The sequence below is a fragment of the Biomphalaria glabrata genome, chromosome 3 (genome assembly GCF_947242115.1).
Source record: "Biomphalaria glabrata chromosome 3, xgBioGlab47.1, whole genome shotgun sequence".
NCBI classification, from domain to species: Eukaryota; Metazoa; Mollusca; class Gastropoda; family Planorbidae; genus Biomphalaria; species Biomphalaria glabrata.
Window position 1 is genome coordinate 26,196,942 of NC_074713.1, and position 27,759 is coordinate 26,224,700.

The window sequence follows — 27,759 nt, forward strand, 5'->3', positions numbered from 1 at the left end:
TATTTTATTGGCATTAGAAGACATTTTGTATAATTGAATACATTAATTTGTACGAGAAACCATTCTGGCGCCTCGTCGAGCACTAGATCTTTTTGTCAGATAAACATTTCTTGATCTAGATCTGGCCTGTTTCATTTCCTCTAGCTCTGTCGTGTTGAATTTAAGTGGCGGAGATTCCAAGGAGTCTTCACTTTGAGAAGAGAGTTGATCTGTTGAGATAATCATCAGTGTTTGCATTGTATTGATGCTTCAAGACTCATTGGATTTTGAAAATATATTTAGGGTATAGGCTGATTATTTTGGGGCTCGCAAAAGATACTCATGTCACACAACAGAAAAAAAACAGCAACAAAGGTGTACCTTTCAGACCTTGCGATCTATGAAGACTAATGGTTTAAAGGTCATCTATTGACTATTTTTATGACCGACGGTTTACCAGGGAGAAATGTGTCCAGCTAATGGTATATGTAAAAATATTATCATTATTATGCTTATTTAAAGCAATAAAAAAAAAATAAACACCTATCCATATTTTCTCAACTGCATTCGTTACAGTCACTGGCGGATCCAGGGGGGGGGTGGTAGGGGGGATCGCCCCAAAAGGGGGGGGGGGGCGGACGAATTTTAGTAAAGAAATCACACAATTTGTATACGAATTTATTAGTTATGTTAATAATATATACTAATTATTTATATTTCAACCTATTTTTATATTATTTCACACCCCACTCTAGTATGTAGGCCGATGGCATCAATCCCCCCCCCCTTACCATAAACTTTCAAGTGAGGGGGAGGCGGTCCAATTTATTTCTTGAAATCACAGCTTGTTAACAGAATCAATTAAATGTCTTTAAAATTAAATCGGTTGTATTTGCAATGTAGTAAGGGCCTGTAAATTTATATTAAAATATTTTTCAAGTAATACATTATTCAAGAGGTCCTTTTTAATAGGATGAATAATGAGCTGTAGATGTCAGGAGATTGCGTTTCTGCAGTGAAGAATGCATTAAAACGATTCCCCAACATGGCTGTTTTCAGTGTTTTGTGTGTATGTGTGTGTTTTCGCCGAAGGTTGAGAAACACTGTTTTTCTTTTAATTCTTAGGTAAGGGTTAGGGTTTGGAAAAAATCGCCCTTCACTCCAAAGTTCTAGATCCGCTAGTGTTACCGCTCTTTCTGTAGGAGGACTAGCTCGATTAGTAGAAATTCCTTTCTTACCTTACACCAGTAGATGTATAACTGAATGACCTTACACCAGTAGATGTATAACTGAATGACCTTACACCAGTAGATGTGTAACTTAATGAACAAGGCTACCTCTACACACGAGTCTATTTAACTCTAATGAGTACCCAACATACAATGGGAATGAAAAGGTAGTTTAAAATCATATTCAGTCGGGTTAAAGGCAGGAACTCATGCAATGGTTTTGAGTGGTCGCAGGTAATGATGCTTTAAATTTAAAAGATATTTTTATCTGATGGAAGATAGCATTACGGGTTATAGATAGTTTGTAGGCTAGTTGACAGGTTCTGATATCCACACACTATACCTTTTTTTATTAAACCAAAGATACGCTTAGTTCTTTAACTTCTTTATCATAGAAATTATTATTATAGTTAATTATAGTATACTATGTCAATATTGAGATATTTATCTTTATACGAAAGCACTATTGGTATGTAATTTTAAATTGTTTTTAATGCTCAAATGACAAGACCTGTCTTTTGACATGCAATGATACCGAAAGGCGATTCCTTTTCGAGTTTGTGTAAAAACTAGCATCCATTGTAATCTTGCTAAACAAGGTTCAATGAATAAGCAACTCACCTAAGAATTCTCTGTCGTGTTCTAAACTAAATAGCAAAGGTTTATAGATTGCATTCTTTGTGTTGCTCTCTTCGCTGGAGGTTTTGCCAACTAAAATTGGAAATATAGAGAGTGATGTTTTAATGTCTTCAAACATTAAGCCTACGTCTTAAATTGATATAAGACTGTCTCTATCATAAATTGTGCCACGGTGGTCGTTATGGACTCAACGGAATGTGGACAAAGATTCCATCTGCTATGTCATTGGTGTTTTCAATTTATTTTTCTTCTACTTTGTTATCAAAGATGAGCACAACCTATTTCCTATCAGTTCGAAGAATACTATGGAGTACTATCTTCAATTTGAAAAGCCTGCAGAACACAAGACATGTAAATGTTGGGTCTTTTGCAGAGTTTCCCGCTTTGATTTTTCTTCTTTTTTTAATGATCCACTTGATTGTTCTTCCTTTTTTTTTGTGATCCACTTTCTTTGCTGATGGCTGATCTCATTCTCTCGTATCTCATGATACCGACATTCACGGCTTCACGCCACGAGAAGCGATTTTCTCGACTCCTAATCATTTAGAAACAAATCGTCTAAAACTTCTGACTCTTGCCAGTTTTTCACGTCCAATACTGATGTCCAATACTGATGTCCAATACTGATGTCCAATACTGATGTCCAATACTGATGTCCAATACTGATGTCCAATACTGATGTCCAATACTGATGTCCAATACTGATGTCCAATACTGATGTCCAATACTGATGTCCAATACTGATGTCCAATACTAAAGTTAAAGCCTTCTTCGGTATTGTTCATAATTTTTTCTGCATTGATTCGCATACCAAAGTCTGCGGGAGTCTTGTCAATGCACATCACCAAGTCAGCTTGCTCTTCTCCTGTCCGTGCTAGACCATCTATGTAATCCGCAAAGCGATAGTTAGCAATTCTTCATCCGCCAAATCCGTACATTCTAATAGCGTCTTCCATTATGATTTCAAAGAAGGTATTAAAAATAGTTGGTGAAAGTAGGCACTCTTATCTCACTCCAACTGTGATTTAAAACCAGTGCCCAATGTTGTTGTTGAAGTACACTGGTCAGAATAGTTCTGGATAATATTATCATGATTTTATGTATATTGTATTTTTTCATTGTCCTTAGCCTTGCCAAACTCTTGAAATCAACAAAAACAGGAAAGAGATTCTATTGGTGTTGGATGCATGCATTTCTCTCAAACAAAAAGGTTAACCCTCGGGTCATTGCTTAGTCATGGCAACATTCTTGAATGCTTGCAAATCACTGAGGCTAAGTGCAGAGTTAGAGAGGAAGATCCTAGCCATGGGATTGAGATATTATAGAAGGATCCAAGGTATCACCAACAAATACCGCATCACAAATGGGTAAGCCTACATTCTAAACATCACAATGGCTACAGGGCCCCACGATGACCCGCTGATAATGCGAAAACACAAACTTAAACTGTATGGCAATGTCGCGACGTTCACAGGGCTTGCAAAGACATTCCTGCAGAGAATAGTACCAGGGAAAAGAATGAGGGACAGACAGAGAGAGTGTAGGGAAGAGAACGTCAGATAATGGACTGGCCTGTCATTCAAAGAGACTCTATTCAAGCCAAAAAACATATAGGAATGGAAAAAGACGGGAGACAGATCATTTGTGGTGACCCAACAAAGGAATAGGTGATGGTGAAGTAGGGTTCAACCTCCCACCCCTCTCTCATCGTTCTCACCAACTACGCCCCTTCAAACTTATACTCACACTTACTGATTGTCACAATGCTGAGTAAAATCAATGTCTCTCTGTCCTTCAAGAAGTCCTTTGCGTAGTCCTGTGGGAATCGACGTAAATGTTTGATCAGCCCGCGTTCGTCAGCAAGGTCAATGACATCTACAACATTCAAACAAATTAGATCAACAGGTTACTATACTTAGACTACAATAATTAAAATAAGGACAATCACTCAGCGAAGCTCAATGTTAGTTGATTCTAATTAAAAGATAATTATTTTATTCAAATTTTCAGAACATAATCAGGAGACGCATGTGTTGTTTCGACACTACTATGTTTAGCCTTTTCGTGAAGACGTTTGTAATAAAGTGAGCTAACTTTGCCCTTCACTGCCCAATTCCCTGCATAATTGGGCGCATTTGAGGACTATATTAAGTATGAGCGAAAACGCATCACGACTTAACCAGATTAGTGTAAGAGTCGACGCTGCGCCGCCTTAAAAGACTTTTAACCAATGGAAAGACTTCTTTCCAATGTCCAGAAAACAAAAGACTGACTCTTCTCCGATCATTCTGTTTGAGCGAGAGCAGCGAAACACGACAGGGGAGCTCATCTTAATATATAGAAGCCTACCTAATGAAAAGAATATTTATTTTTACAGACTATTCCATAGATCAGTGACGCTCAAATGTATTGCGTGTTGTGGCCATAAACATTTCCAACCTTAGTGACACGTGAGGCATCACAGCAAAAGACATCGATCTAATAGAATAAAATAGAATTTAATATGTACTGTGGGGAAATGTTTAAAGCCAGGGGCAGGATAACACTACCAGACGGGCCGGAAATGGCCCGAAGTCCATAGTTTGGGCATCACTGCAGTATGTACATAGAGATTAGACCGTATTAGTTATTTAAGTGCTTGATTAAAACTAGTAGTAGATCTAGATATTTTATTTTATAAACCTTCGGGCTGACATTGGCACTGGGATTTGACGAATTCTAAAAATATGTCGTTCCTGCAGTAGGTGTTGCATAGCTGCTCCTTTTCATCTGTGGAGGGAGAGAAAATTTAGACTTAGATCTCAAGAAGAACGCATGGATCTTTATATAAATAAAATAAAAATCACAATAACAAACTGCGCTTGGGCGCTTCTGAGTTCACCCAGCTCTAATTGTTACCTGACATTAGTCGGGGAAAAGTAATGGCGATTGGTTGTTGTGACATATGACACCCCCATTAATCGTTGGACACTTAAAATAGATTACCTTTACATCATCTGCGTTATAGAGCGCAAGGTCTGAAAGGGAAACTACTTGTTACTTTTTCACCCACGAGGCAACTGCTCCTCAATACTGTAAAAAGACGAAAGCTAAGCTGGTTCGGTCATATTGCAAGATAGGACTGTCAAAAGTTATCCTTCTAAACGTCTAGGTACACTGAAGGGAGCAGGACAAAGTAAAAGAAAGTACTGGCCTCTCTCTTGATATTCTTCTAAGGGTATGCTGACTGAGATTTGGTTACACCAGCCGTCAGAGCACCTCAAGAACGCAAGTCAAGATAACGATAGTAATGAATACAAATACAAAATATTGTTGTAAGTCCGCTCCCTCGCCACACTGATGGTGCGTATGAGGGCACCATTGATCACATGAGAAGACATGTTGATATAGGACAGGAAGAAGGACTGTTGTGGATCCGGCTGCAGTGATCTGCAAGTTTTGGAGGTCTAGACTGTCTTGACTCGAGAGAACGTTCTGTGTGCTATGAACTGTTTTGAGGACCTGGGGCGGCACTGAGAAGTGTGTCGGTGGTCTCTATTGATAGTTAGGTAGCAAAGGAGTGGTGTCACTTGGGATAGGACACTCTGGGACTAATAGCTGAAGTCCATGCCTGTTTGTACTGTAAATAAATATCTTGTTTATTGTTAACTCCAGACGTTCGTTGAGTGCCTACCTTAGACTAATAACAATATTATAAAGGTAAAATAAACTTAGTTTACTAAATAGTTACGGTACCATTCTAATGGTAGGCCTACGTCTCTTCGATAAAGCTTATATCAACTCTCTCGTCTGTCTGATAAAAATTGTGTGCATGTTATCTCACTTCCCGTTCTCAGATCAAGCTAAGCTTTGCACAATTATTCATTGTTCTTAATAAAACATGAATCAATCAAACCACGATCAAACAATTAATTTGTTTAAAATAGACAAAGGGAAATAAATCTTACATCAGACAAAATAGATAGGCCTATTTGACTGCAAATGTGCTGCAATTTCCCCTATAAAAATTTGTTTTATTATTTTTTTAAGTATCTATCTATATATATATATAATTCTCTTCTTCGCTCAAGAGTTTGGACGAGATAGAGTTATCCCACGGACTTTACGAGCCTTGCGCGTAGAGAAGTCATACAGTGTATCATGAAAATTTTATTTCCTACATTGATCACGCTCAATAGTAACATATACAAAGAGTTTCAATCAATCTACGAGAATTGTTGAGCAAAAGTAATTATTCATTAATTTGAGGCGCGAGAAGCTTCTTTCACCAGATTACACAATTTCGGCTAATGCATAATGCCGTTTTTATTTATCGCCCGTAGGATTGGCGTTTTCGATATTAAATGACACCCCAAAATGACAATATTTGTCTATATATTTCATGAGATTTGTATGAGTATTCAAAAGATTTTTAATAATTTCCGGAGATTTCCATGACTTTTTCATATATTTTGCAATTTCGGGAGATTGCCAGGAACTCCTGGTAAATCAGGCGGCCGCGAGAAATTTGTTATAAGTTATAAAAAAAGTTTAATTTAATAATTTACACATAGAATTAGCGCGGGTCCTATGAAAGTGTGGGGCCCACTGCGGTCGGATAGGTTGCTGTGGCTTATGGCCGGCCCTGCAAAATAGCGGCGTATGCTCCGCCGCCGGTCGACTAATTATATATATATATATATTTTACTTGTTTTTTTTTTAAATAAATATTTGTATAATAGCTCAATTCTTTTTTATTAGTTTATCTTAAAAAATCCCCACCCCTTTTTCCCAAAATAGTGGGGACTAAGGTTTGAATCGGATAAATTAGTTTAGAAGAGCAGATAGGCTTGAAATTAAAAGTATGATGACATGATTGTGTGAGCTTGCGCTCCCAGAGCTATTTTTATATGTATTTTGTTGTATAGGTTAGATCTATTTTTATATATTTTATTTTTATAGGTTAGTGTCAGATTTTATAATTGTACTTCCGCATATTTTTATATAGGTTAGTGCGGGATAGTATAAAAAGTGATGTCCTACATGCTGTCTTGTTGAGTTCAGTGTACAGTTGACCAGTGGTCAGTATAGTATGTCTGTGTGACAGCCGAAGATCTTTCTGGTCTGTCGTGTAATTATTTTATTATTCTGTACCTGGGACGGCCTGCTATTATCACTGTTGATTATAGCTGCTATTACACTGCTGTTTTAACTGCTGATTTAGTGATTATAACTGCTGCTGAATATAGCTGCTGAATGTAACTGCTGTCAGTGCTGTGTAATTGCTGCCTTTATTACTGCTATTGTTATGGCTTCTGTAGATCTAGAGAATCTAGTGTTATTTTCATTTTGTTTCTGTAGTGTTGGCTTAGTGACTTAGTTATAGTCTGTTTCTGTTCTTAGTGAATACTAATAGTAAGGTACTAAGGCTAAGGTGTTCTTGTTTTAGTTTTAGTTATGGGTTGGTTGTAATAGTAGAATATTGTAGATGTAGACTAGTTTATTGTAGTTTGTTTGTGTAGATCTAGGATTAGTGTAGTACTAGTAGTTGTAGTGATTTAGTTAGATTGTTGGTTTGATCAGTTTGTGTTAGATAGTTGATGGTTTAGTTTGGTTAATTGTTAGTGTTTGTAATAGCAAAGTATAGTTCAATTAGGGTCGGATTAGTATTAGTATTGGTTGTTTGGGTTTTAGTGTATATATTATTTTATTATTGATTTATTTTTGTATATGTAAATAAAGTTTCGTTTCGTTTATTTATCCTAAACTAAAGTTTCGTTATCTTGCTTTCATTTAGTTTAGGTGGTTTAGGTTAGTAGGCCTATGTCTGGTTACTTAGGTGACTCTAGCCCCTTGGTCGTAGACTGATGTGTCACAGATTGAGCCCACCCAGTAGCGCTAACATCTGCCTACTGTATAAAATTTAATGTTGAGCAGAGAAAAGGTTCTCACTCAGTAGCGCCTCCTGACCTGCTCACAATTGATTGTGGGAGGCATATGTGCGTTGAATGTTGATCAACTGCTCTCTAAACCTCCCCCCCCCCCAAACCAATTTTTAAAGGCAAAAGCTGTTCGCCAACATTGGACAGCTGTGTATTTTGTGGTGTAAAAAGAAAAAAAAAGATGTGGTCGATAAAAATGTTATAATATCCTATTTTTCTAACTATTCTTTCTCAGTCATCTAAAAAGAATATCTTTTCCATTGGGTAGAATAGAATAGGCCTACTTCCAATAAGGTCGGTATTTTCCGAGGATGGCCGCTGTCAGGGGCAGGTATGGTGAGAGTGAATGTGTTATTTCTTTGTTGCTATTCTGGTACTATAGAGTTATATCCCTTTGTTTATATCCCCAGGTATGAATGTGAACAGTATAGGCCTACTAGTGATGGTTTTGAATGTGAGTTTTCCTTATATGATAGAGAGAAATTGGTAGTCAGTTGTGGAATAGAACATGTGTTTTGTTGCTGTCATTATATCTTTTTGGATTATTAAAAATCTTAGTTTTCCTGGATAGCTGGAGTTTTATTAGTGTAGTTTTTTTTTAATAGTAATTAATCGTTCTTAAGTAACCCCTTGAGCCAAGTAAGAAAAGAACCAGATAGCCACATGTATTTATTAAAAAAAAATCATTTGCTATTAAGGGCAAAGTAATTGCTCTGACAAAAATTTATTTCCTTTAACAAGTAGGAGTTGTCTTAAAAAACAACTTTTAAACAATTTTACTTGTAACTCTCTCATTTGTCTTGTTTAACCATTATCTGCCGGTGGTTAAATTGTGGCAAAATATGTAGGTCACAGCTGGGGCTGCGTAGCCACGGGTAATACTGCATTCCTCATTAATCTGTTATTCTCTAACTCAGTGTCAAGTTTTTCCCCCTCATCCCCTTTCTTTTTCAACCTCTTCTCTCTCTCTCTGAATTTTTAACGTCTACTAGGCTATACACTTTTCATATGCCTATTCTCGCTCTCTCTCTCTCTCTCTAATTGCACACTCCCTATCGAAAGGCGCTCTTGCTTTATGAGAAATAGTAATGTATTTCAATTAATGCCAGGGACAACAACAAAGAAAGAAAAAAAAACGAGTTTAAGACGTCATCTTATCTTCTTCTTCTTCTTCTAGCCAGCTTTATTGCTGCTGAGCTGTGAGCTCTTTTGCAGACTGTGCCAAGGAAAAAAAGTGTGCTGTTTTCTTCAGTTGTTCAGCACTGCCGTACAGGGTGTTGGTTATGTTGGGCTGTAGTGGAAGTAGGGTCTGCCTAAGGTGGATTAGGGAGGGGCATTCAAAGAGGATATGGTTTACGGTTTCAGAGGGGTGGGTGCAGTGTCTGCAAAGGGGTAGTTGTGTGGAGTTTATTTTGTTCAGGTGGTAATTTAATAGTGGTGTGTGTCCTGTTCTTAGTTGGAAGATTGTAGATTGTTCTTTGCGGGGGAGGAAGTTAATACTGTCCAGTTTGTTAGGCGTAGTCATTTCTCTGTACATGGCTCTGCCTGTGTTTCCTGATGCCCATTGGTTGAGCCACTCCTCTTTGTGATTGTTGACTAACATTGACCTTAGGGTGAGGTAGTTAACAGGTCTATCTGGTTGTTCCATAGTTGAACCTGCCTTTGATAGCTTATCTGCCTTTTCATTTCCCATGATGCCAATGTGTCCAGGGATCCACTGTAGTGTAATATTGATATTTAATTTTGATATCATCTGGTGGATTATCACACTGAGTGTTGTCAACTCTCTTGGGCTGTTTGAGGTGCTGCTGTTAAGTGCTTCCAGAGTAGATTGGGAGTCTGTAAAGACAACAATATCTGATGGTGGTTGCACTCCTTCATATAATTTGTTTTCTACTGTCTGGAGTGCTATGGTAATTGCCTCAATTTCGGCTTGGAAGTTTGAGCAGTAATCACCACAGGGTGCGCTTATCTCAAAGTGTTTATTTTTAGGGAAGACCAGGAAGGCACCAAGACCAGCATTGATGGTAGCTTTGAAAGCCGATCCGTCTGTATAAATATGGATAGCTGTTTTTGGATAGCTTTCGATTGTTTCAAGCGTGCCTACTTTGAGCTCCAGTGGATTTGATTCTTTTGTTAAGGTGTTATTTAGTAAATGTGTTTTGATGGTTGGTTGTTTGTAGTTTAGTCCGGGTGTAATGTTTGAAAACCTGGTAATTTTTTCTCTGTTATTGGGTAGGTGGTGTTTTAGGGCTAGTTCGTCAGTAAGTTGGATCAGAGTCCTTTGCTTTTTTTGGTTGTTTTTCCTATTTCTCTGTGTTAGTAATTTATTTGGATGATCGTCCTCCAACCTTCTGTATCTCTCAATAGCTTCTAATGCTGCTCTGTTGCGCCTTAACTTAAGAGGTTCAATATTGGAGTCTATTTCACAGGCTGCTGTGGGAGTAGTTCTCATACCTCCACTAATTAACCGCAAGGCTTGGTTTTGGATTGTATCTAATGATGATTGATAGGTTTTGTTGGCAGCTACTTGTATGGAGAGACAGTTATCCATTACAGATCTGACATATCCAGTGTATAACTGTCTTAAGGTTTTCTTTTCAGCTCCCCAGGATGTTCCTGCTAGGTGTTTTATTATGTTTAATCTTTGTGATGCCTTTTCTTTTAAATCTGCCATAAAGTGTTTTAGAGACAGTCTTTGGTCTAGTTTTACACCAAGATATGTTGGATTTTCTTCTTTATTTATTGGCTGAGAGTCTATTTTTAGGATGTAGTTTCTTTTTGCTGTTTTGTTGCTGTGGCTAAAGATTGAATAAACTGACTTTTCTTTGTTTATTTCCATTTTCCATAATTTTGAATATGTGGAGATAGTTGTGAGGGCTCTATTTAGTTTGGATCTAGTCAGCACTGGATATTTCTCTGTAGTCCAAATTAAAAGGTCGTCTGCATAAAGTGCCTTATTGACCGAAATGAGGTCCGGGAGGTCATTCATGAAGATTAGAAAGAGAGTGCAGCTAAGGGCTGAACCTTGTGGTAGTCCTTCTTCCAAACTTTTTTGACTAGAGATGGCACCTTCGAATCGGGTTTGGATGGTTCTGTTTTTTAAGAATGCTCTGATCCAGCTGTACATTTTTCCATGGATGCCCATTTTTTTCATCTTCAAAAATAGACCTTTTCTCCACACTCTGTCATAGGCTTGCTGCAAATCTATAAATACTGCTGTAGTGTGCTTGTTTTCATGAAACCCTTCTACTGTGTCCTGGATAAAACGAAAGAGGTGGTCTTCTGTTCTACTTGCTTTCCTGAAGCCAGCTTGTGCATTGTGGAGTGAGCAAGTACTTTCTAGCCACCAATAAAGTCGGTTATTGATCATTTTTTCTGCCATTTTGCCAATGTTGGATGTTAGAGAGATTGGTCTATAACTTTTTGGGTCTCCAGGTGGTTTATTTTTCTTTAAGATGGGTATTATGTTTGCGGTTCTCCATTCCTGTGGTATGTCATCTTATATAAATTGCTAGTTTGAGGAAAACCTCACGGAGCTCTTTAGCTTAGCGTGTTTAATCCAGGTATTACAGAGGATTATTCTGCGAGACATTCGCTTTAACTCCCGAAGAGTTTAATTAAAAAATAGCTCCAACCACAAGACTTATAATGATAGGCCATAGATCCAGAAATGTCGCTTGGGTTGGTTTCACCCAGTGAGTTAGTAAATGGTGTCCCATCTATGGGAATAAAAAATTAGTTTTTTAGTTTTCAGAAACGAAAAAAATAGCCGTTGCATCAGAACTTTGAATGATCTAAAATATCATGATGTCCGATTTTCATTTTCTCTTCTAGTTTCTGAGATCTAAACGGGACGGACGGACGGACAGACAGAATACACAAAACTGATAGCGTCTTTTCTTTTCCCCTTTCGGGGGCCTCTAAAAAAAGATCAAGTAGAAATGAAGTAGAAATATAGACTAGAGTAAGCCATATGTGTCTGTTTATTTTATCCGTCTATATTTGCATTTTAGATCTAAATAGGAGTACATAACCTGATATATTTTTCGTGTATATACCAACACATTGAAATAGAGTGGCTAAGAGTAAAAGCGCTTTGCTTCCAAACCTATAGGGCATGAAGTTCAAATCCAGGTGAACGTTGTGTCAGTTGAGATTTTGATATTTCGAACTTTGGGATATTTAGGTCACCTCTAAATTCAACCAGCTGTAGGTCGAGTGGTTGTTTTGCTGGCCACACGACGCCCTTGTTTACCGTTGACCATAGTAACAGATTAGCTTTATCTTATAACATCTTTAGATCATCTGCCCCGTGGATCGCAAGCAGGGCCGGTCCTACAGATTGCGAGGCCCTATGCGAAACGGATTGCGCGGGGCCTAGTCTGGGTTGTGATAAGGATAATAAGTGAAAATGAAGATTTTGTATTAGAAAATAAATTCGTCTTTGCATTTTATTCATACTTTACTAAGTACAAAATCACTGTCAAATTAACTTTACGAGCATCTACAGTAGATAGTAGTTTTCCAACAAAAAGCCGATAAACATTCTGCCTTTTAGATTTACTAACAAAAGATCGCTTTTGTTTTTTTTTAGAGTTCGAGATAGTTTTAGATCTATATCTGTATGCCAGTGACTTTTAAAGTAAATTAAGTATTTGAACTTCTTGTTTTGGTTAAAATTTGTATAGTTCCATGCAGGGGCGTAACTAGGGATTCGGGGGCCCGGGGGGATTGACCTCTTCGGGGGCCCCTTGCATTTTGACATTCGACATATGACATGGAATAATGTACGCAAAAATATATAAGCCCCAAATCAAATTGGTTCAGTATATCAGTAAACTTAACAAAAAGTAATCAAGACTCTTTTAATGAATAATACCTTTGTTTATTAGTTAAATAATGCACAAGTGACAAATCTCAATTGATATCGCTTCACGTCGTGCATTCTTTGCAGCAAAGACATCTATAACATCAACTACATCGATACTTTCTGGTATTTGTGACTTCACTAACATTAAAGCCATGATAAGCCTTTCTTGTGTCATTGTGCTCCTGAGATGGCTTTTGATGAACTTGAGCTTTGAGAATGATCTCTCACAAGACGTAATGGAAGTGGCCTGAGTTAGCGGTATTCGGAGGATGTTGCAAAGTTTGAGCACACGTAATTACCATAGGAAGCCTGTTTCCTCAATATGTCTATTGGTGATTGTAATACTGGTTTATTGATGAAAAGTGCTCGTGCATCAATGACATCATTGAAAAAGCGATTTTCCATTTATTTCATCATACAAACAGGAAAAGTAGCACAGTTTGTCATAAGCGGGTCTTCATCTAACAGGTGTCTTGGTTCAAGAAGAAACTCAAAGGTATCCATTTTCTTTCCAGCCTTTGAAATCTGCCCTTCATCTCCATATGCATTCTGTCCAGCACTTCTGTCGCAACACGTTTGAATTGCAGTTCTATTGACAGTCCTACATTAGAACTCAGCTTCCCATCAAGTCTTTTCTTTCTTCTGGTTGTTTTGATTACAGGGAATCCATAGTATTCACTACCTTCTTTTGCTTTTTTGATGGATTGGGTTTTTGTCAGTTTCTCATCATTGTGCAGAAAGCATGAAAGGGTACTAATTTCTTTAGCAGCTTCCCGTATATGCAGTCCAGACTTTTGTAGTTTCTTCCGAACTATATTAATTGGGCGCAAGAGCTTTGATCAGAATTCAAGATAGGCAAAAAAATTCTTAATTTTCCACTGCATGAAGAAGATTCTGTCCTAATATTATATGGTAATGCGTCATTGTTGGTTGTTTATGTTTTGTGCGCAAGCAAAAGGATTCAGAGCATACAAAAGTGGGAAAGATCCATATCTCGTTATGCTAGAGTATAGAAATACTCCGATAAGTGGACTGCCGTATTCACCATCACAACTGATGACGAGTAGAAGACTCAGGGAATCATTCCAACTGATCCCAAACTATTGAAACCATCGGTAGCTGAAAATGCAGAGACATTACTCAACGAACGACAGATGAAAAGCAAAGTGAAATACAATGCAAAAGCAAGGCTACCTAAAGATTATTCTGTCGGAGAGTTCGTCTAGGTCAAACATGGCAGAAAGCAGTTGTCATAAAAAAACATTCAGCACCCAGATCTAACATCATAAAGACAAACGGAAAAACATACAGAAGAAATCAACGCTTTTCGAATAAGAGTTTCGATGAAGACATCTCTGGGTACTATGATATCGATGGAGACAATGAACTGCAAACTGTTGGAACAAACGAAACAGACAGTTATAGACCAACGTCTAGAGAACTTGTTGTGCCAGTCAAGACAACCAGAAGTGGACGAATTGTTAAAGTTCCTAGTAGACAGGGCCGGCCTTAGGCCACTGCAGCCTATGCGGTCGCAGTGGGCCCCGCGCTTTCAAAGGACACGCGCTAATTCTAAGTGTACATTATTAAATTAAACTATTATAAGGTATATAAAATAACAGGGTTTTCGCGACCTCCTGATTTTCCAGGGCCTCCAGGAAATCTCATGAAAAGTCAAAATATACGATAAAGTCCTGAACTTTTTTTGAATTTATTCAAATCTCCTGAAGAATAGACGAAATGGACATTTTGGGGTGCCTTTAAATAAAAAGTGGCATAGCGAGCTTTCATTTGATAAAAATGTATTGCAAAGACGAAAGTAGGCCTATTTTCTAATTCAAAAAAAATAATATTGACATTATGCTCATCCCTACCCAGACTAGGCCCCGCGCGATCCGTTTCGCATAGGGCCCCGCAAATGCTAGGGCCGGCCCTGCTAGTAGATATCACTCTTAAGAACTTTAAAAGGAAGGGTGTGATAATAACTTCAAAAGGAAGGATGTGCTAATATTATATGATATTACGTCATTGTTTGTTTATGTTTTGTGCGAAAGCAAAAGGATTAGATTGAAATAAAAATAGAGTTTCCATTGGATTGAGGAAAGATGAATAGAGGGGTAATAACTCGAGAGTAAAGTTTAATTCTGAAATTATAGACGCCAAACCCGAATAATGGACTATTCTAGCATTATTAAGAATAACTTTTGGATCTGTTATACTCGATTCTGTAAATTTTGCTTCAAGGTTAATTAGTGTAGCCATAAAATACTCGCCATTTAGATCTATTATTAGTAAAGGTAACAAGATACCTGGAATTCGCTGTATATGATGCAGTTTTATTCGTGGCAACAAAGTTTAAAATGTAAAACTAACTTTAAAAAAAACCTTTGATCTCTGTGGGAAAAAATATTTTTAAAATGTCAACAAAGTCAACGTATTGATAGACCTAGATCTAGGTTTAGTCTTTGTGATAAATTTTTAATCCATAAATGTTGAAAAAAAAAAGACACCCGTTGACACTATTTGTCAATCAAATATATTAATTTATGTATTTACAAATAAATTTCGGACACCCATTTGGGGGCCCCCCCTAGGTGGGGGCCCGGGGGGATTTTAAATTTCTCCCCCCCCTCCCCCCCCCCCTTAGTTACGCCACTGGTTCCATGATAATTACATTTTTATAAAATGAAAGCTGACAATGCCGTTTTTTTTAATCGCGAGTCCGACACCCCGAAATGACAATTTTGTCTGTTTTTGTGGAGATTTGCATCAGTTTTCAGAAGATTTTAATAATTTCAGGAGATTTTCATGACTTTTTCCTATATTTTACAATTTCATGAGAATTCCACGAACCCTTTAATAATAAGTTAAAATGGTTTAATTTAATAAGTTACATCTAGAATTCGTGCGGTGCCCACTGCGGCCGCATAGGTTGCAGTGGCCTAAGACCGGCCCAGATCGCAAGGTTTGAAAGGAAACGTAGACCAAAACCTTGAAATATGCCACAGCCTGACAAACTGAACAGATATCTTTGGTATCTATTGTTTTAAGTTACAAAAGCTTTTGATGTATTCTTATGATAACCTCTCGCCCACTGCATTCTCAGGTTGAATCATTGAATAGTTCAATAGTAGTCAAGAACACGAGAAACAACCGAGTAAGAATAAAGTGTTCTGATTGGCTGAAAAGAACAAGAATCCTTCTAGAGTCTAGACTCTCTCTCTGCCTCCCACTACCTTTATTTGTTTTCACGCTCTCTCTTTTTTTTTTTTTAGAGCCCTTCTCCCCTCGATAAGAGAATAGACGCTATTAGTTTTGTGTGGTCATTCTGTCCGTTCGGCCTCCTGTCTGTTTGCCAGTTTGTCCCTTTTAGATCGCAAAAAAAAAAAAAAAAAAATTAAAATAGAATATTGAAATCCGATATCATGATATTTTAGAGTTTTCAAACTTCTGGTGTATCGGCTTTTGTTTTTCTTTTCTGAAAGCGAAGCGCTTAATTTTCAAAATTAAATATACCAGCAGTTTTTTTTTTTTCATAAAAATTCATTTGTACAATAATACACTATTAATAGTGAAAAAAAAAGAAAAACAGGGAAGACTATATTAATACGGGAGGCAGGGCCGTTCCTACAGATTGTGGGGCCCTATGCGAAACGGATTGCGCGGGGCCTAGTCTGAGTAGTTATAAGGATAATAAGTGAAAATTAAGAATTTTGTTAAAAAATAAATTCGTCATTGCATTTTATTCATACTTTACTAAATACAAAATCACGGTCACATTAAATTACGAGCCATCTACAACAGAAGGTTGTTTTCCAACATTCACATCTGCCTTTTAGATTTACTTAGAGTATAGACTATCAAAATATCGCTTTTTATTTTTTTGTAGAGATCGAGATGCCTACATGCCACTACTATTACAGTAAATTAAGTATTGGAACTTGTTGTTTTGGTTTAAATTCGCATTATTATGTTTTTAAAATGAAAGTTGACAATTCCGTTGTTTTTTTGTTTTTTTTGTTGTTGTTGTTTTATAACGCGATTAGGATTAGGACATTTTTATGAGTTTTCAGTATAATTTAATAATGTCAGGAGATTTTCATGAATTTTTTTTTCGTATACTTTGCAATTAATTTAATAATTTACACCTAGTGTTAGCGCGGGGCCTATGAAAATGCGTGGCCCACTGCGGCAGCATAGGTTGCTGTGCCCTAAGGCCGGCCCTGACGGGAGGTGATTTTTCTATATAGGCCTATTTAAAAACATTTTGGCAAATGTTTTTTCTTTCTAAAATAATGCTAAAAACTATTTGTATTAATAAGTAGTTTTCTGTTATAGGCCCTACAAGCTATTACATTGTTAATGGAGTTTTACTTTTGTCCTTCATTTAAAACAACATTTAGTAGGCATGGTTTCGTATTTAAAAAGTACAATGAATAACATTTATAATACTCTTTAACATTTAAAAAATGGAAAAGCTTTTTCCTTGAGGTCTTAAATGAGAGATTGGCCCTTTACTAAACTATCAATTAGACTATTATTAGACCATCATCAGATAGAGTCCAGATAGAGCATGAAACATGTATTTATAAATATGTTTTCTACTTCCAATATTAATTTCTTTCTCGTACTTTTTCTTACACCTCTCTCTTTCTCTCTCTCTCTCTCCCTCTCTCTCTCCCTCTCTCTCTCAATTACTCATTAAGAACAGGGGTTCTCAACCTGTAGATTGCGATCCCTTTGGAGGGTCCAATGACCATTTGCCAGGTGTCGCATAAGAGCATCGGAAATTTGGATTTTTGGTCTTTTTATCATCGGAATTTTTTTGGGGGGTTGTTTTCAACAAGCATATTTGTACCATAGTCTGATTACATTTTCATTTCTTATAACAAAACAAAGGGACATTACTCACTTTGTTTCTCATTTTAGAAACAATGAAACGACCGTCAAACATAAATTTAAAAAATGATGGGACATATTTAGGAAGACGGATATTTTGTAAGTGGATGGCACTTTAAGGTAGTGAGTGTAACATCATATTTTGATTTTTTTAAAAATATTGATAGTTACTTCTTTGTTATGAGTTTGCTGGGTTCAACGTGTTCTGCTATTTCACACTGATGTGACTTGGTGGTCGAGAGGGAAAGTTCTAAAAAAGTTTTTTTTTTAATCTTCGTGAGGAAGTTGTTTTTTTTTTATCAGAAAGCAAAAATACGGAAAATATCACATCTCTGTCACATTGAATAATTACGTTTTTCAATGCAAGGATCCAATTCATTATAGCTCGTTTTGTCTGAAAAGAACAGTTCGTCCAAATGAAACTTCAACTTTGGTAAACAAAACTTAGATCTTGTCAACTTTATCTGCTTTTTGTGAGGAAAAAAAGGGCATTGAATATGACAGACCGACTAAAATATTAATTTATGTCAAAGAACATTTGCACTAGCGTGAGAGTGAAATTTCAATTAACTTACAAATCTAAATGACATCCTGTTTACACTTTCTAGAAGTCAAAGTTAAAGATGTTCCGGAGACAGAAAGAGTTTATTGAGCTCATCAAAAGCGATGCAGATAAAAATGATCGGTTTTCAATGTCAGTGACACAATTCTGGTCCACGTGTTTACAGTCATATCTCATTTTGAGATTGTGTTGCGCCTTCTTGATCCATTTCAAACTGTAAAGGCTTAGGCCTATATCTTTGCGAAGCAGGGTTTTCCAGCCTGTACGTGATCAAGTCTAAACAAAGAAGTTGACTTGGTGCTGAAATTGACATTGTGCTGTTACAAAGACTCCCACAAGAATCCAACCTTCGTACTAACGTTGGCGTATTTACACATTTATTTAAATCATCCTCCACGTTTCGCCCTACTTTTCACATTGTCACACAAGTCTGTGCACATGAAAATGGTGAATACGCAATAGAAAAATTAATAAATGCAACTTATAAAGATAATTTTTTGTTAGCAATTTAATTTAAAAACACATTTCATTTTACACTATTTACAATTACAAAAAGCTTTTTGTGTGTGTGTGTGTTTAACGTCTATCAATGAAAATGCATACGTCATAGATCAAGTATAGACATTACGATAACGATTTTTATAAAATTAGCAAATTTACATTTGCCTAACCAATGAACGAAAGAAATACGGTTAGGGGTCGCTGCCTAGTGGTGAATCGTATTAGGGGTTCGCGGCACTAAAAAGGTTGAGAACCGCTGATTTAGAATGTCTTTTATACACGTAATGTAGATATTCTCTCTTCGCCCACATTTCAACAACTTCAAAATTAAAATTAGTTTAGTATCCTATACAGGATACATCTACAATAGGCCTATAGTGGTGAAACTGGTGTGAACGTCGGCTTATATCTCCTATGCTATAGTTAGACTCTATGTTTAGTTTAGTGTAATGCACAAATTATAAGACAAATTTCCTTATGGAAAGTAAAGATTATCATTATTAGTATACAATTTAGGATCTATTTTTTTCACAAATCTATCTTCATCTATCTTTATATATAATTCTCTTCTTCCCTAATCAGGTCAGACGAGAAGTAAATGGGAAGATCACTCTGCGAATAGTTCACGAGAAAAAAAAAAGAGGAGGGGGGGGGGTGGAGAACACGCATTGTCACAAAATAGCAACCAAGAAATATCACTCTTTTTTTAAATTTATTTCTACCTCCGTTTAAAAAAAAAAGGGGGGGGGAGTAATCCACTCTCTTGTAACTAAAAGGGTTGGGGGCGAAAAGCACGGCTCAGGAAAAAAAAGGAGGGGGGGGGAAGAACAAGAAATCTTTCTATTTATACATTCTATACACTTGGCTATATTTATGTGTGTATTTTTTTTTACACACGTCAATATCTGGTGTCATTAAAATAGTTGAATTTTTTTCTGTATCTTTGTTTTGATTTTGCTCCTTCGTATTGCCTTTAATTCCTAACCATGGCCACCGCTTCACATATATTTCGTGGAGTCAACAGGTCTTTCAATGTAGTCGAAATTCCTGCATCATATATATAATTCCCTTCTTCCCTCAAGAGTTTTGTCAAGAACATAGACATCAATAAATATAGACTGGCCGATTAAAGAGTTTTATGAAACGAAAATTTGTGACTTACAATCTTGTGTACTTTATTATGCAGCATTTATGATCAGTATAAAAGTTAAGTATTCATATCTATTTCAGCTATAACCTATATAAGTAGGCCTATTACATTATTTTCACTAGTGTTTTTTTTTTTAAATCTCTAAGAATGAAGATTATGCATTTTTTAATTTTACGGAAATCCGAATACAATAGATATACACGTTTTCAAGTTACATGAAGTTACTTCTTTCGGCCAGTCTATATTTATTTATGTCTATGGTCAAGAAGTAAAGGAAATATCACTCTGCGGATAGTTAACGAGAAAACAAGAGTAGTGTTCACACTTCGGATGACTGGCTGCGCGATGGACTGTCGTTTAAATGTATCAAACTCTGCCCGCTCCCATCTCCCTTTGTTCAGCGGGAGGTTTGGACTAGGAACTAATCTAAGTAATCTACGATATATATATATATATATATATATATATATATATATATATATATATATATATATATATATATATATATATGTAAATAGAAGGGCCGGAATTACCCATGGTGGGGCCCTATGCGAAACGGATTTCGCGGGGGCAAGTTTGAGTAGGGAAGCGGATAATAAGTGAAATTTAAGAGTTTGTATTAGAAAATAAATTCGTCTATGCATTTTATTTATTCTTCACTAAGTACAGAAATACTTTACGAGCCTTGCGTGTAGCAAAGTCATACAGTATATCATAATAATTCTGTTTCCTACATAGATCACGCTCAATAGCAAGAATTACCAAATGTTTCAATCTATCTTTGAGAATAGTTGACCTCAAGTAATTCTTCATTAGTTTGAGGCGCGAGAAGCTTCTTTCACCAGATTACACAATTACGGCTGATGCATAATGTCGCGCGAAAGATTGGCGTTTCCATATTGAACGACACCCAAAATGAAAATTTTTGTGTATAACTTTTTCGTATATTTTGCGATTTCGGGAGATTCCAATGAGCTCCTGGTAAATTGACAGGAGGGCGCGGGAAATCTGTTTTGTTATAAAATGGTTTAATTTAATAATTTATACACCTTGAATTAGAGCGGGTCCTATGAAAGTGCGGGCCCCACTGCGGTCGCATAGGTATCAGTGGCCTAAGGCCGGCCCTGCAAATTGCGGCGTATGCCACGCCGCCAGTCGACTATCTCTATATAATTCTCTTCTTCGCTCAAGAGTTAGGACGAGAAGAAGAAGTAAAGAAAAGATCACTCTTTTATTTCTGCGGATAGAGTTATCCCACGAACTTTACGAGCCTTGCGTGTAGTGAAGTCATACAATATATCATTAAAATTCTATTTCCTACATAGATCACGCTCAATAGCAAGAATTACCAAATGTTTCAATCTATCTACTAGAATTGTTGAACTAAAGTAATTCTTCATTTGTTTGAGGCGCGAGAAACTTCTTTCAACAGATTCCAAAATTACGGGATAATGCCGTTTTTTTTTTTATCGCGCCTAGGATTGGCATTCTCCTTATTGAATGACACCCCAAAATGACAATTTTTTCAAGACCTATATATTTCATGAGATTCGTATTGAGTTTTCTAAAGATTTAAATAATTTCCGGATATTTCCAGAACTTTTTCGTATATTTTGCAATTTCAGGAGATTTTCAGGAGCTCCTGATAAATTGACAGGAGGCCACGGAAAATCTGTTATAAGTTATACATTGGTTTAATTTAATAATTTATAATCTAGAATTAGCGCGGGTCATATGAAAGTGCGGGGCCCACTGCGGTCACCTAAGGCCGGCCCTGCAAAATAGCTGCGTATGCTACGCCGCCGGTCGACTAGTTATTTGTAATTGGAATCAACTATTAGGTTCTTTACGTCGTGAGAAAACTGTTTATTTTCAAACTGTACGTTATGACATATCTTATTATCTATTAATGCCTTAGTCAAACGTAAAACAAAAAACCCATTAGTATTTATAGAATAAGCTCTACACGAAATAACATTTTATTTCATGAAATTGCTACTTACCTCCATATTTCACTTTCACGAACATTCTGTAAATAGTTCAAAACAACAGAGTTAAATCTACCAGTCGTTCCGCCTTTGCCACCTTCCGTCTGTTCCTCAGTCTGTCAACTCTTAATTCATTTACCTATATAAAAGTACTTCAAAAGTTAGTATTTATCCATGTACAGTGTGCACTCAACGTATCAGACAAATTCGAACGCACAACTGCTAGCTGCCAACTTAAGTTTCTCTTATGTTCTACTGGAGTTTTGCATGGCTCGCACATGTCTGAAGCCTGACAATGCCTTCTGTTCCCATAAATCAATTTCTAGAGCCCAAAAGCCGATTTTCTTTTTGATTGATTGATAGAGGATTGTTCTTTCATTGTGATATTGACGATTTCTTTATTGTAGAATGTATATTATGGTAAAAATAATCCTAAACACTAAATCGATTACAGAGAATATATTTATTTATCTATTATAAAACTTTAGAGTTTACAAAGTGGGTGATTAGAAGGCTGTCATTTTACTATTATGTGTATCTTCCCCACAGAAGACTTCATCTAAGTTTGGTTTAGCAAAATATATAGGTGACAACGTAAAGTTTGCACTCGTCAATTATCTTCGTACTCAACGCATCATTATTAATATTGTGCGGGTTAAGAAAGAGGAGTAAGAAGGTTCTGATGAGAAGATAATTGACCCTGCGCTCTCCGTCGGTAGATTTCAATATCAATATATATATTATTTATGACATTGGCGAAAATTCAACAATTTCATGAACTGGTTTATTAGATAATATTTTCCCGATGTATATAAAAAAAAAAAAAAAAAAAAACAGGCAATAATATAACACCAAATGATCTAACTAGGACTTACTAGGAGAACAACTATAATCTCAAAATAGCCAGAAGGTTCTTAACGTCATGGTTATTGATGGGCATGATGGTAAATTGTGGTGGAGAAAGCTTATCCAACCATACATTGTAGGCGTAGTGACTTGACGCACACATTTGAATCAAAGTTTGGAAATTCTCAATGTAGTAATATACAGTACACAAATCACATAGAAAGCTGTTATTACATTGTCTAGGACAGGCTTAAATTAAACTGTATCTCCCAGCACTCTACCAACGTATCAAACAACTTTCGTTGCGTCCTTCTCATGGCAGCTCTTTCATAGAATCGGTGGTAGGCCTACATGTTTGGAGGGCTATGGGACCCGGTCTACTAACACTACTTCATGGGCTGTTGTGATGTGTTTAATGTTCGTGTCTTATTCCTGGTTTTCAGTAGAATCCTCTATTTGTCCATGAGTTCAAGGGATTGAGAAAGAAAAAAATCTTGGACATAAGGACAATATAGAAGATTTAATAATCAAAGGGGACTATAAATTAGTGATTATAGTTGTTTTTTTTTGTATTAGGCCTACATTTATTCCATTCAATGTTATTTTTACAAAGCTTATATCAACTCACTCTGTCTGTCTGGCCAAAAGTGTGTAGGCCCACTTCTCCCACACCCCATCTCGGAGCAAGTGGAAATTTTGCACAATGATTTCTTTCACATGAAAACAGAAGAATCAATTTAAAAAATGTAATCAATTTGTTTGGGTGGTATCTCAAACAAGGGAAATAAATAGTACTTGACTGAAGTGGTGGTAAAAGCTGAATTAGCCCCCTTTATATTAGGCTGCTAATATATATAATATAAATACACTGGTATGACAAAGTAGAAAACACCAAACTGTGGGAGATGAGTGGACAGAAAAATATAGAAGTGCAGATCTTAGAGAGGAAGTGGAGATGGATTGGTCACACCCTTAGAAAAGATACCAGCAACAGAGCTAGGCAGGCCTTAGAGTGGAACCCCCAGGAAACAAGACGCAGAGGAAGACCAAAAAGAACATGGCGACGCAGTGTATTTGAAGAAGCAGAGAAGACCGGGAAGAGCTGGGACACCATCAAAAAGCTAGCAAGAGACCGTGGAGAGTGGCGTGTTTTTGTCGAGGCCCTATGTTCCATGAGGAACTCAAAGGAATGATGATGATATTAGGCTGCCGTCTCAGGCTTACTGAACACAAACATGAACTAGAAACTATATATAACTACAATCTTCCATATTCAAAGACTCTTCGCTAGCAGAATGGTTACCGCGTAGGCTTGAGAAGCCCCAAGAAGGCTTCAAATTCAATTTTTTTTTTATTTTTAAAATACTTTTTCATTGTTAGTCTAGATCTATTACAAATTTAATGCCATGACTGATCCAAACTAGTTGAGACAAGTACAGCTTAAAATACGTTTTTTTTTAAAAAAAGTATTCTTTGTTTTTGTTTCCTTTACTTTTAATTAATCAACATGTTTATAGCGATATGTGTTCGATTTTCAATCTAGTGGACACTACAGCAGCAGACTACAGCTGGAATTAGCCAATCGGTTTCCCTTGTTGTTTTATTGATCTTTCCAATAAGCACAATAGTATTGTCTTTCAAGTACTTATCGATTTTATTGATCATATGTTTAGAAAGTTTTCATTTGTTCCAGCTTTTATCCACTAAGTTATTTATTTTGTACATGTGAGTACATTTAATCGTCTCTCAGAGCTGTTCGATCTTTAGTAACAGTAGTCAAAACAGTAACGTACAGTAACATCAAAATTAGTTTCCACTATTTTGTATCAGATGTCACGTGCCATTCATCTATTAGTAGTGTGAAAAACACAAATCCATAGGCTATATATATATTTATAATTCACTTCATCTGAAATCTACTTGGAGGCGATATGAAAGTAATTTCTTGTAATGTACTTGGAACAACTAAGTTATTTTCTCGATCGAAACGACCATCGGTCACTTTCCCAAAACGATGTCCAACCAACCTTATAAAAAATACTAATAAAATAAAATAACTATAAAAATAGCTGAGGCTGTGTAATACTGCATTCCTCATCAATCTTCGGACTTGAAGACAAGTCTTATTATATAGTAAGAGAAATAACATTTAAAAAAATAAACAATTAAAAAAATAAATAAAAAAAAAACAACTTCCAAATAGTTTATCTTTATTGAATGTTTTTGACACTTGTGATTGTTGTGTACAGGACCCAATTCTAAACAAAACCAACAGTCTACAGTAAACGTGAACAACAGACATATGGCCGCAAGTTATACACGGTACTCAAATAAATAACAGTAGATACATACTAAGGTTATAAAATATTTATATATATATCAAGTGTAAATAGCAAATGCATCAGTGGTGTGTAATCAAAATGTTAACTGACAATTCCATTACAAAAAACAAGTAAACATGTGTCTGGTACTGGAAGGCACAACCTGGTTAGAAATGAACCCATTTACTGATTAAACTACTTAGATCTAGGCTTTAAGGAAATTCTATGTGAAGGTAAACATGGGCATACAGATATTTCTTTTCGAAGAACATTGTGAATTGATCTATGAACACATACTGAATATCAACATGAACATTTCAATTCAGCTAGAACCATAAATACAAATATTATGCATGGCTTCAATAAATCCAGGCACTTGTATTACTTCTAGATGAAAAGATATTATGATGTAGAAATAGAGTTATAGGAGTCGAACTATTATGATGATAAAAACAAATGAATTTAGAATACAGCCAACAGTAAACCATTTTAATGGAATTTATCCTGAAGATATCAAAATTTATTTTCATGTAGATTATATACTCTGTTAGATAGATTACTCAAGATAACACTGACTTTCTACTTCATGACTCCTGACTCTCTAATTCCTGAGCAGTTTTTGTGACCTCAATCAAAAGACTACATTCAAAAGAAAATCAGTAAAAACATATAAATGAATCTACCAATGACTGTTCAAAGTTTCAAATGGGACTTTAAACAACTTCAGTCTGCTGAAGAATCTGTGATCAAACTAAATCTCTTCACTGGCCATCAACATAAAGAAACACTGACCATTTCTCTCCCTAAAATACATTAATTTAAAAAAAAATGAGAACAAACACACTAAGATTTTGTTTTTCTTTCTTTACAGACTCCTGAATAAGAGCAGCCAACGTGGACGGTTTTAGAGATTGAAGTCAAGACAAATTAAAAGACTTAACGAGTAAGAATAATAAAGCAAACAAGTGGAGAATTATTCGGCATTGTACTTTGATTTACACAATATGGTCCAATGGAAACAACAAATTTCAAAAACTTTGAGAAAAAGTTTTACAATAAAAAAAAAAATGGGAGTATACTTTTGCTTTAAAAAATATACATGATTATTTAAGGCTACTCAAATTGATAAAAAACAACTGACCAGTGTTAAGAGTTGCCCGCACAAGTACTGTGTTATAAAGTCATTAAATGCGATTGCACACTTTACTAGTTAATGTACTTTTATTGTATCCTAATACTAGGCCTGGCTAGTCTAATGAACGCTCAAACAGAAATTATCTTAATATCTTAAAAAAATGCTCTTATAAATAATGATAGCTATGAACTAATACATGGGATTATATATCATGAGTTACTATCAAAACTAACTTTCCTAGCAAACAAACCAAATTGATGTTTTAACAAAACACAAAATAGTTTCCTTAAATATGCATTTAAATGTAAAATGCACTTGAACATCCATTATACTTTATTTAAATGTATATATTTCATATAATTCAACTACCTTTATATGCTGATAGTTTAAAGACTTCAGCTTCATACAATGTATACACACAAAAAATGCCAATATAAATATTTTATAGTGTTAAACAATGGAATGGGTGTGCAGTGGGATGTTGAAATGTATGCCATTTGTTCAGATTAAGCTATTGAAAAGGCTTGGAAGTCAGACCACAGTTTTATTAAGTAGGGAATTTTGTAAACTGTGGAATGAAACTAGCCTTGAATGTATTTATACATCCTTTTGAGTTGACACGTTTACAGGAGAACTTTGATCTTCAATAGTGAACGCACATTTCTTTAGTTCTCAATTAGTATTTACTTACTTTTGGAATACACTTTAAAAACAGCAATTCAATTCCAATATTTCAGACTGAATTTGTATAACAGAGGGAAATTAGCATATTTAACATTAGATTGCCTTTCAGTTTCAAGACTATACTTATTGAGCTGTAAGATACAGTGATAAATCTGATTTGTCACAACAAACAACTGAAATAAAGAACAAAAGTTTTGAAATGCTTGGTTGGAATAATAGATAGATAGATTATTAATTGTGAAACATACTATTGAAAACAAATGTAAAAAAAAAAAGTTTCAGAAGTAAAAGAAAAAAGGGTTCAAACGTTAAAAGCCCATTAAACACAAACTTTAAGTCGTATATTGTAACAAACAAAGACTGATCTAAGTATGAATTACACTTACTGTATATCAATTAATTGAACATCTGCGTGGAAATAAAACCAATTAATTAGTTTTTATTCTTAATTTAAATTTTAAAAATTCTACATCTTAATAAATATTTTACAGTACATTTAAAAAAAAATCGATGATCAAGATCCTACAGTTCTGAGTGTAACTGGCGGGGGATGCATGCCTCATCCTGTGCATAATTTTAGGGGTAAAGTCAAGGTAACAAAAGTAACAATGTGTGCATTATATTATTGTTTTTTTTTTTTCAAAGACAAATACACAAGTGAACTGGGTCCTGTACCAATACAAAATGTCCTGAGATACATTGCTATAGAGTCATTCACAATATCATACATTGGAAATATACAGGTCTATTCACAGTGGCCATACAATAATAATAATTAATAATAATAATAATAATATACAAGACTATTCACAGCAGTTTCAAAGAGTTGACTAAAAAAAAATTCAAATAGGGATTCAAAAAATCACTTTGTTTTTGTTCATTGAAAAAAAAAAATTAAAAAAATAGGGAAATAAGCATGCAGTAGCCACAGTAACTCATTTAATAAAGAATCATTGGATGATTATAGCCAACTTGCAACTGACAAGAAGAGAATGTGATGTTGCTTTTTTTTTTTAAAAGAATAAATAAATG

General features: G+C 35.7%; 1 protein-coding gene and 1 long non-coding RNA gene across 5 annotated transcripts; one reads left to right on the forward strand and one right to left on the reverse strand.

The window, feature by feature from the left end:
- LOC106057002 (uncharacterized protein CXorf65 homolog) lies at nucleotides 1-22,060 on the reverse strand. Of its 4 annotated transcripts, none has more exons than XM_013213999.2 (5): nucleotides 21,757-22,053; nucleotides 4,530-4,616; nucleotides 3,594-3,722; nucleotides 1,830-1,919; nucleotides 1-209 (listed from the first exon to the last, which is right to left on the reverse strand). In XM_013213999.2, exons 1-5 carry the CDS (start codon nucleotides 21,779-21,781, stop codon nucleotides 43-45), a joined length of 498 nt encoding a protein of 165 aa, XP_013069453.2. In that variant the 5' UTR covers nucleotides 21,782-22,053; the 3' UTR covers nucleotides 1-42. The 4 variants fall into 4 exon arrangements, with proteins under 4 accessions (XP_013069453.2, XP_013069454.2, XP_055880239.1 ...); XM_013214000.2 differs by having other exon boundaries at nucleotides 3,600-3,722; nucleotides 21,757-22,048; XM_056024264.1 differs by lacking the exon at nucleotides 1,830-1,919 and having other exon boundaries at nucleotides 21,757-22,060.
- On the forward strand, nucleotides 7,798-26,114 carry LOC106057003 (uncharacterized). Its single transcript, XR_008777000.1, has 2 exons — nucleotides 7,798-8,099; nucleotides 25,780-26,114. It is a non-coding gene; the product is annotated as an uncharacterized LOC106057003 (long non-coding RNA).
- The last annotated feature ends 1,645 nt before the right edge of the window (nucleotides 26,115-27,759 follow it).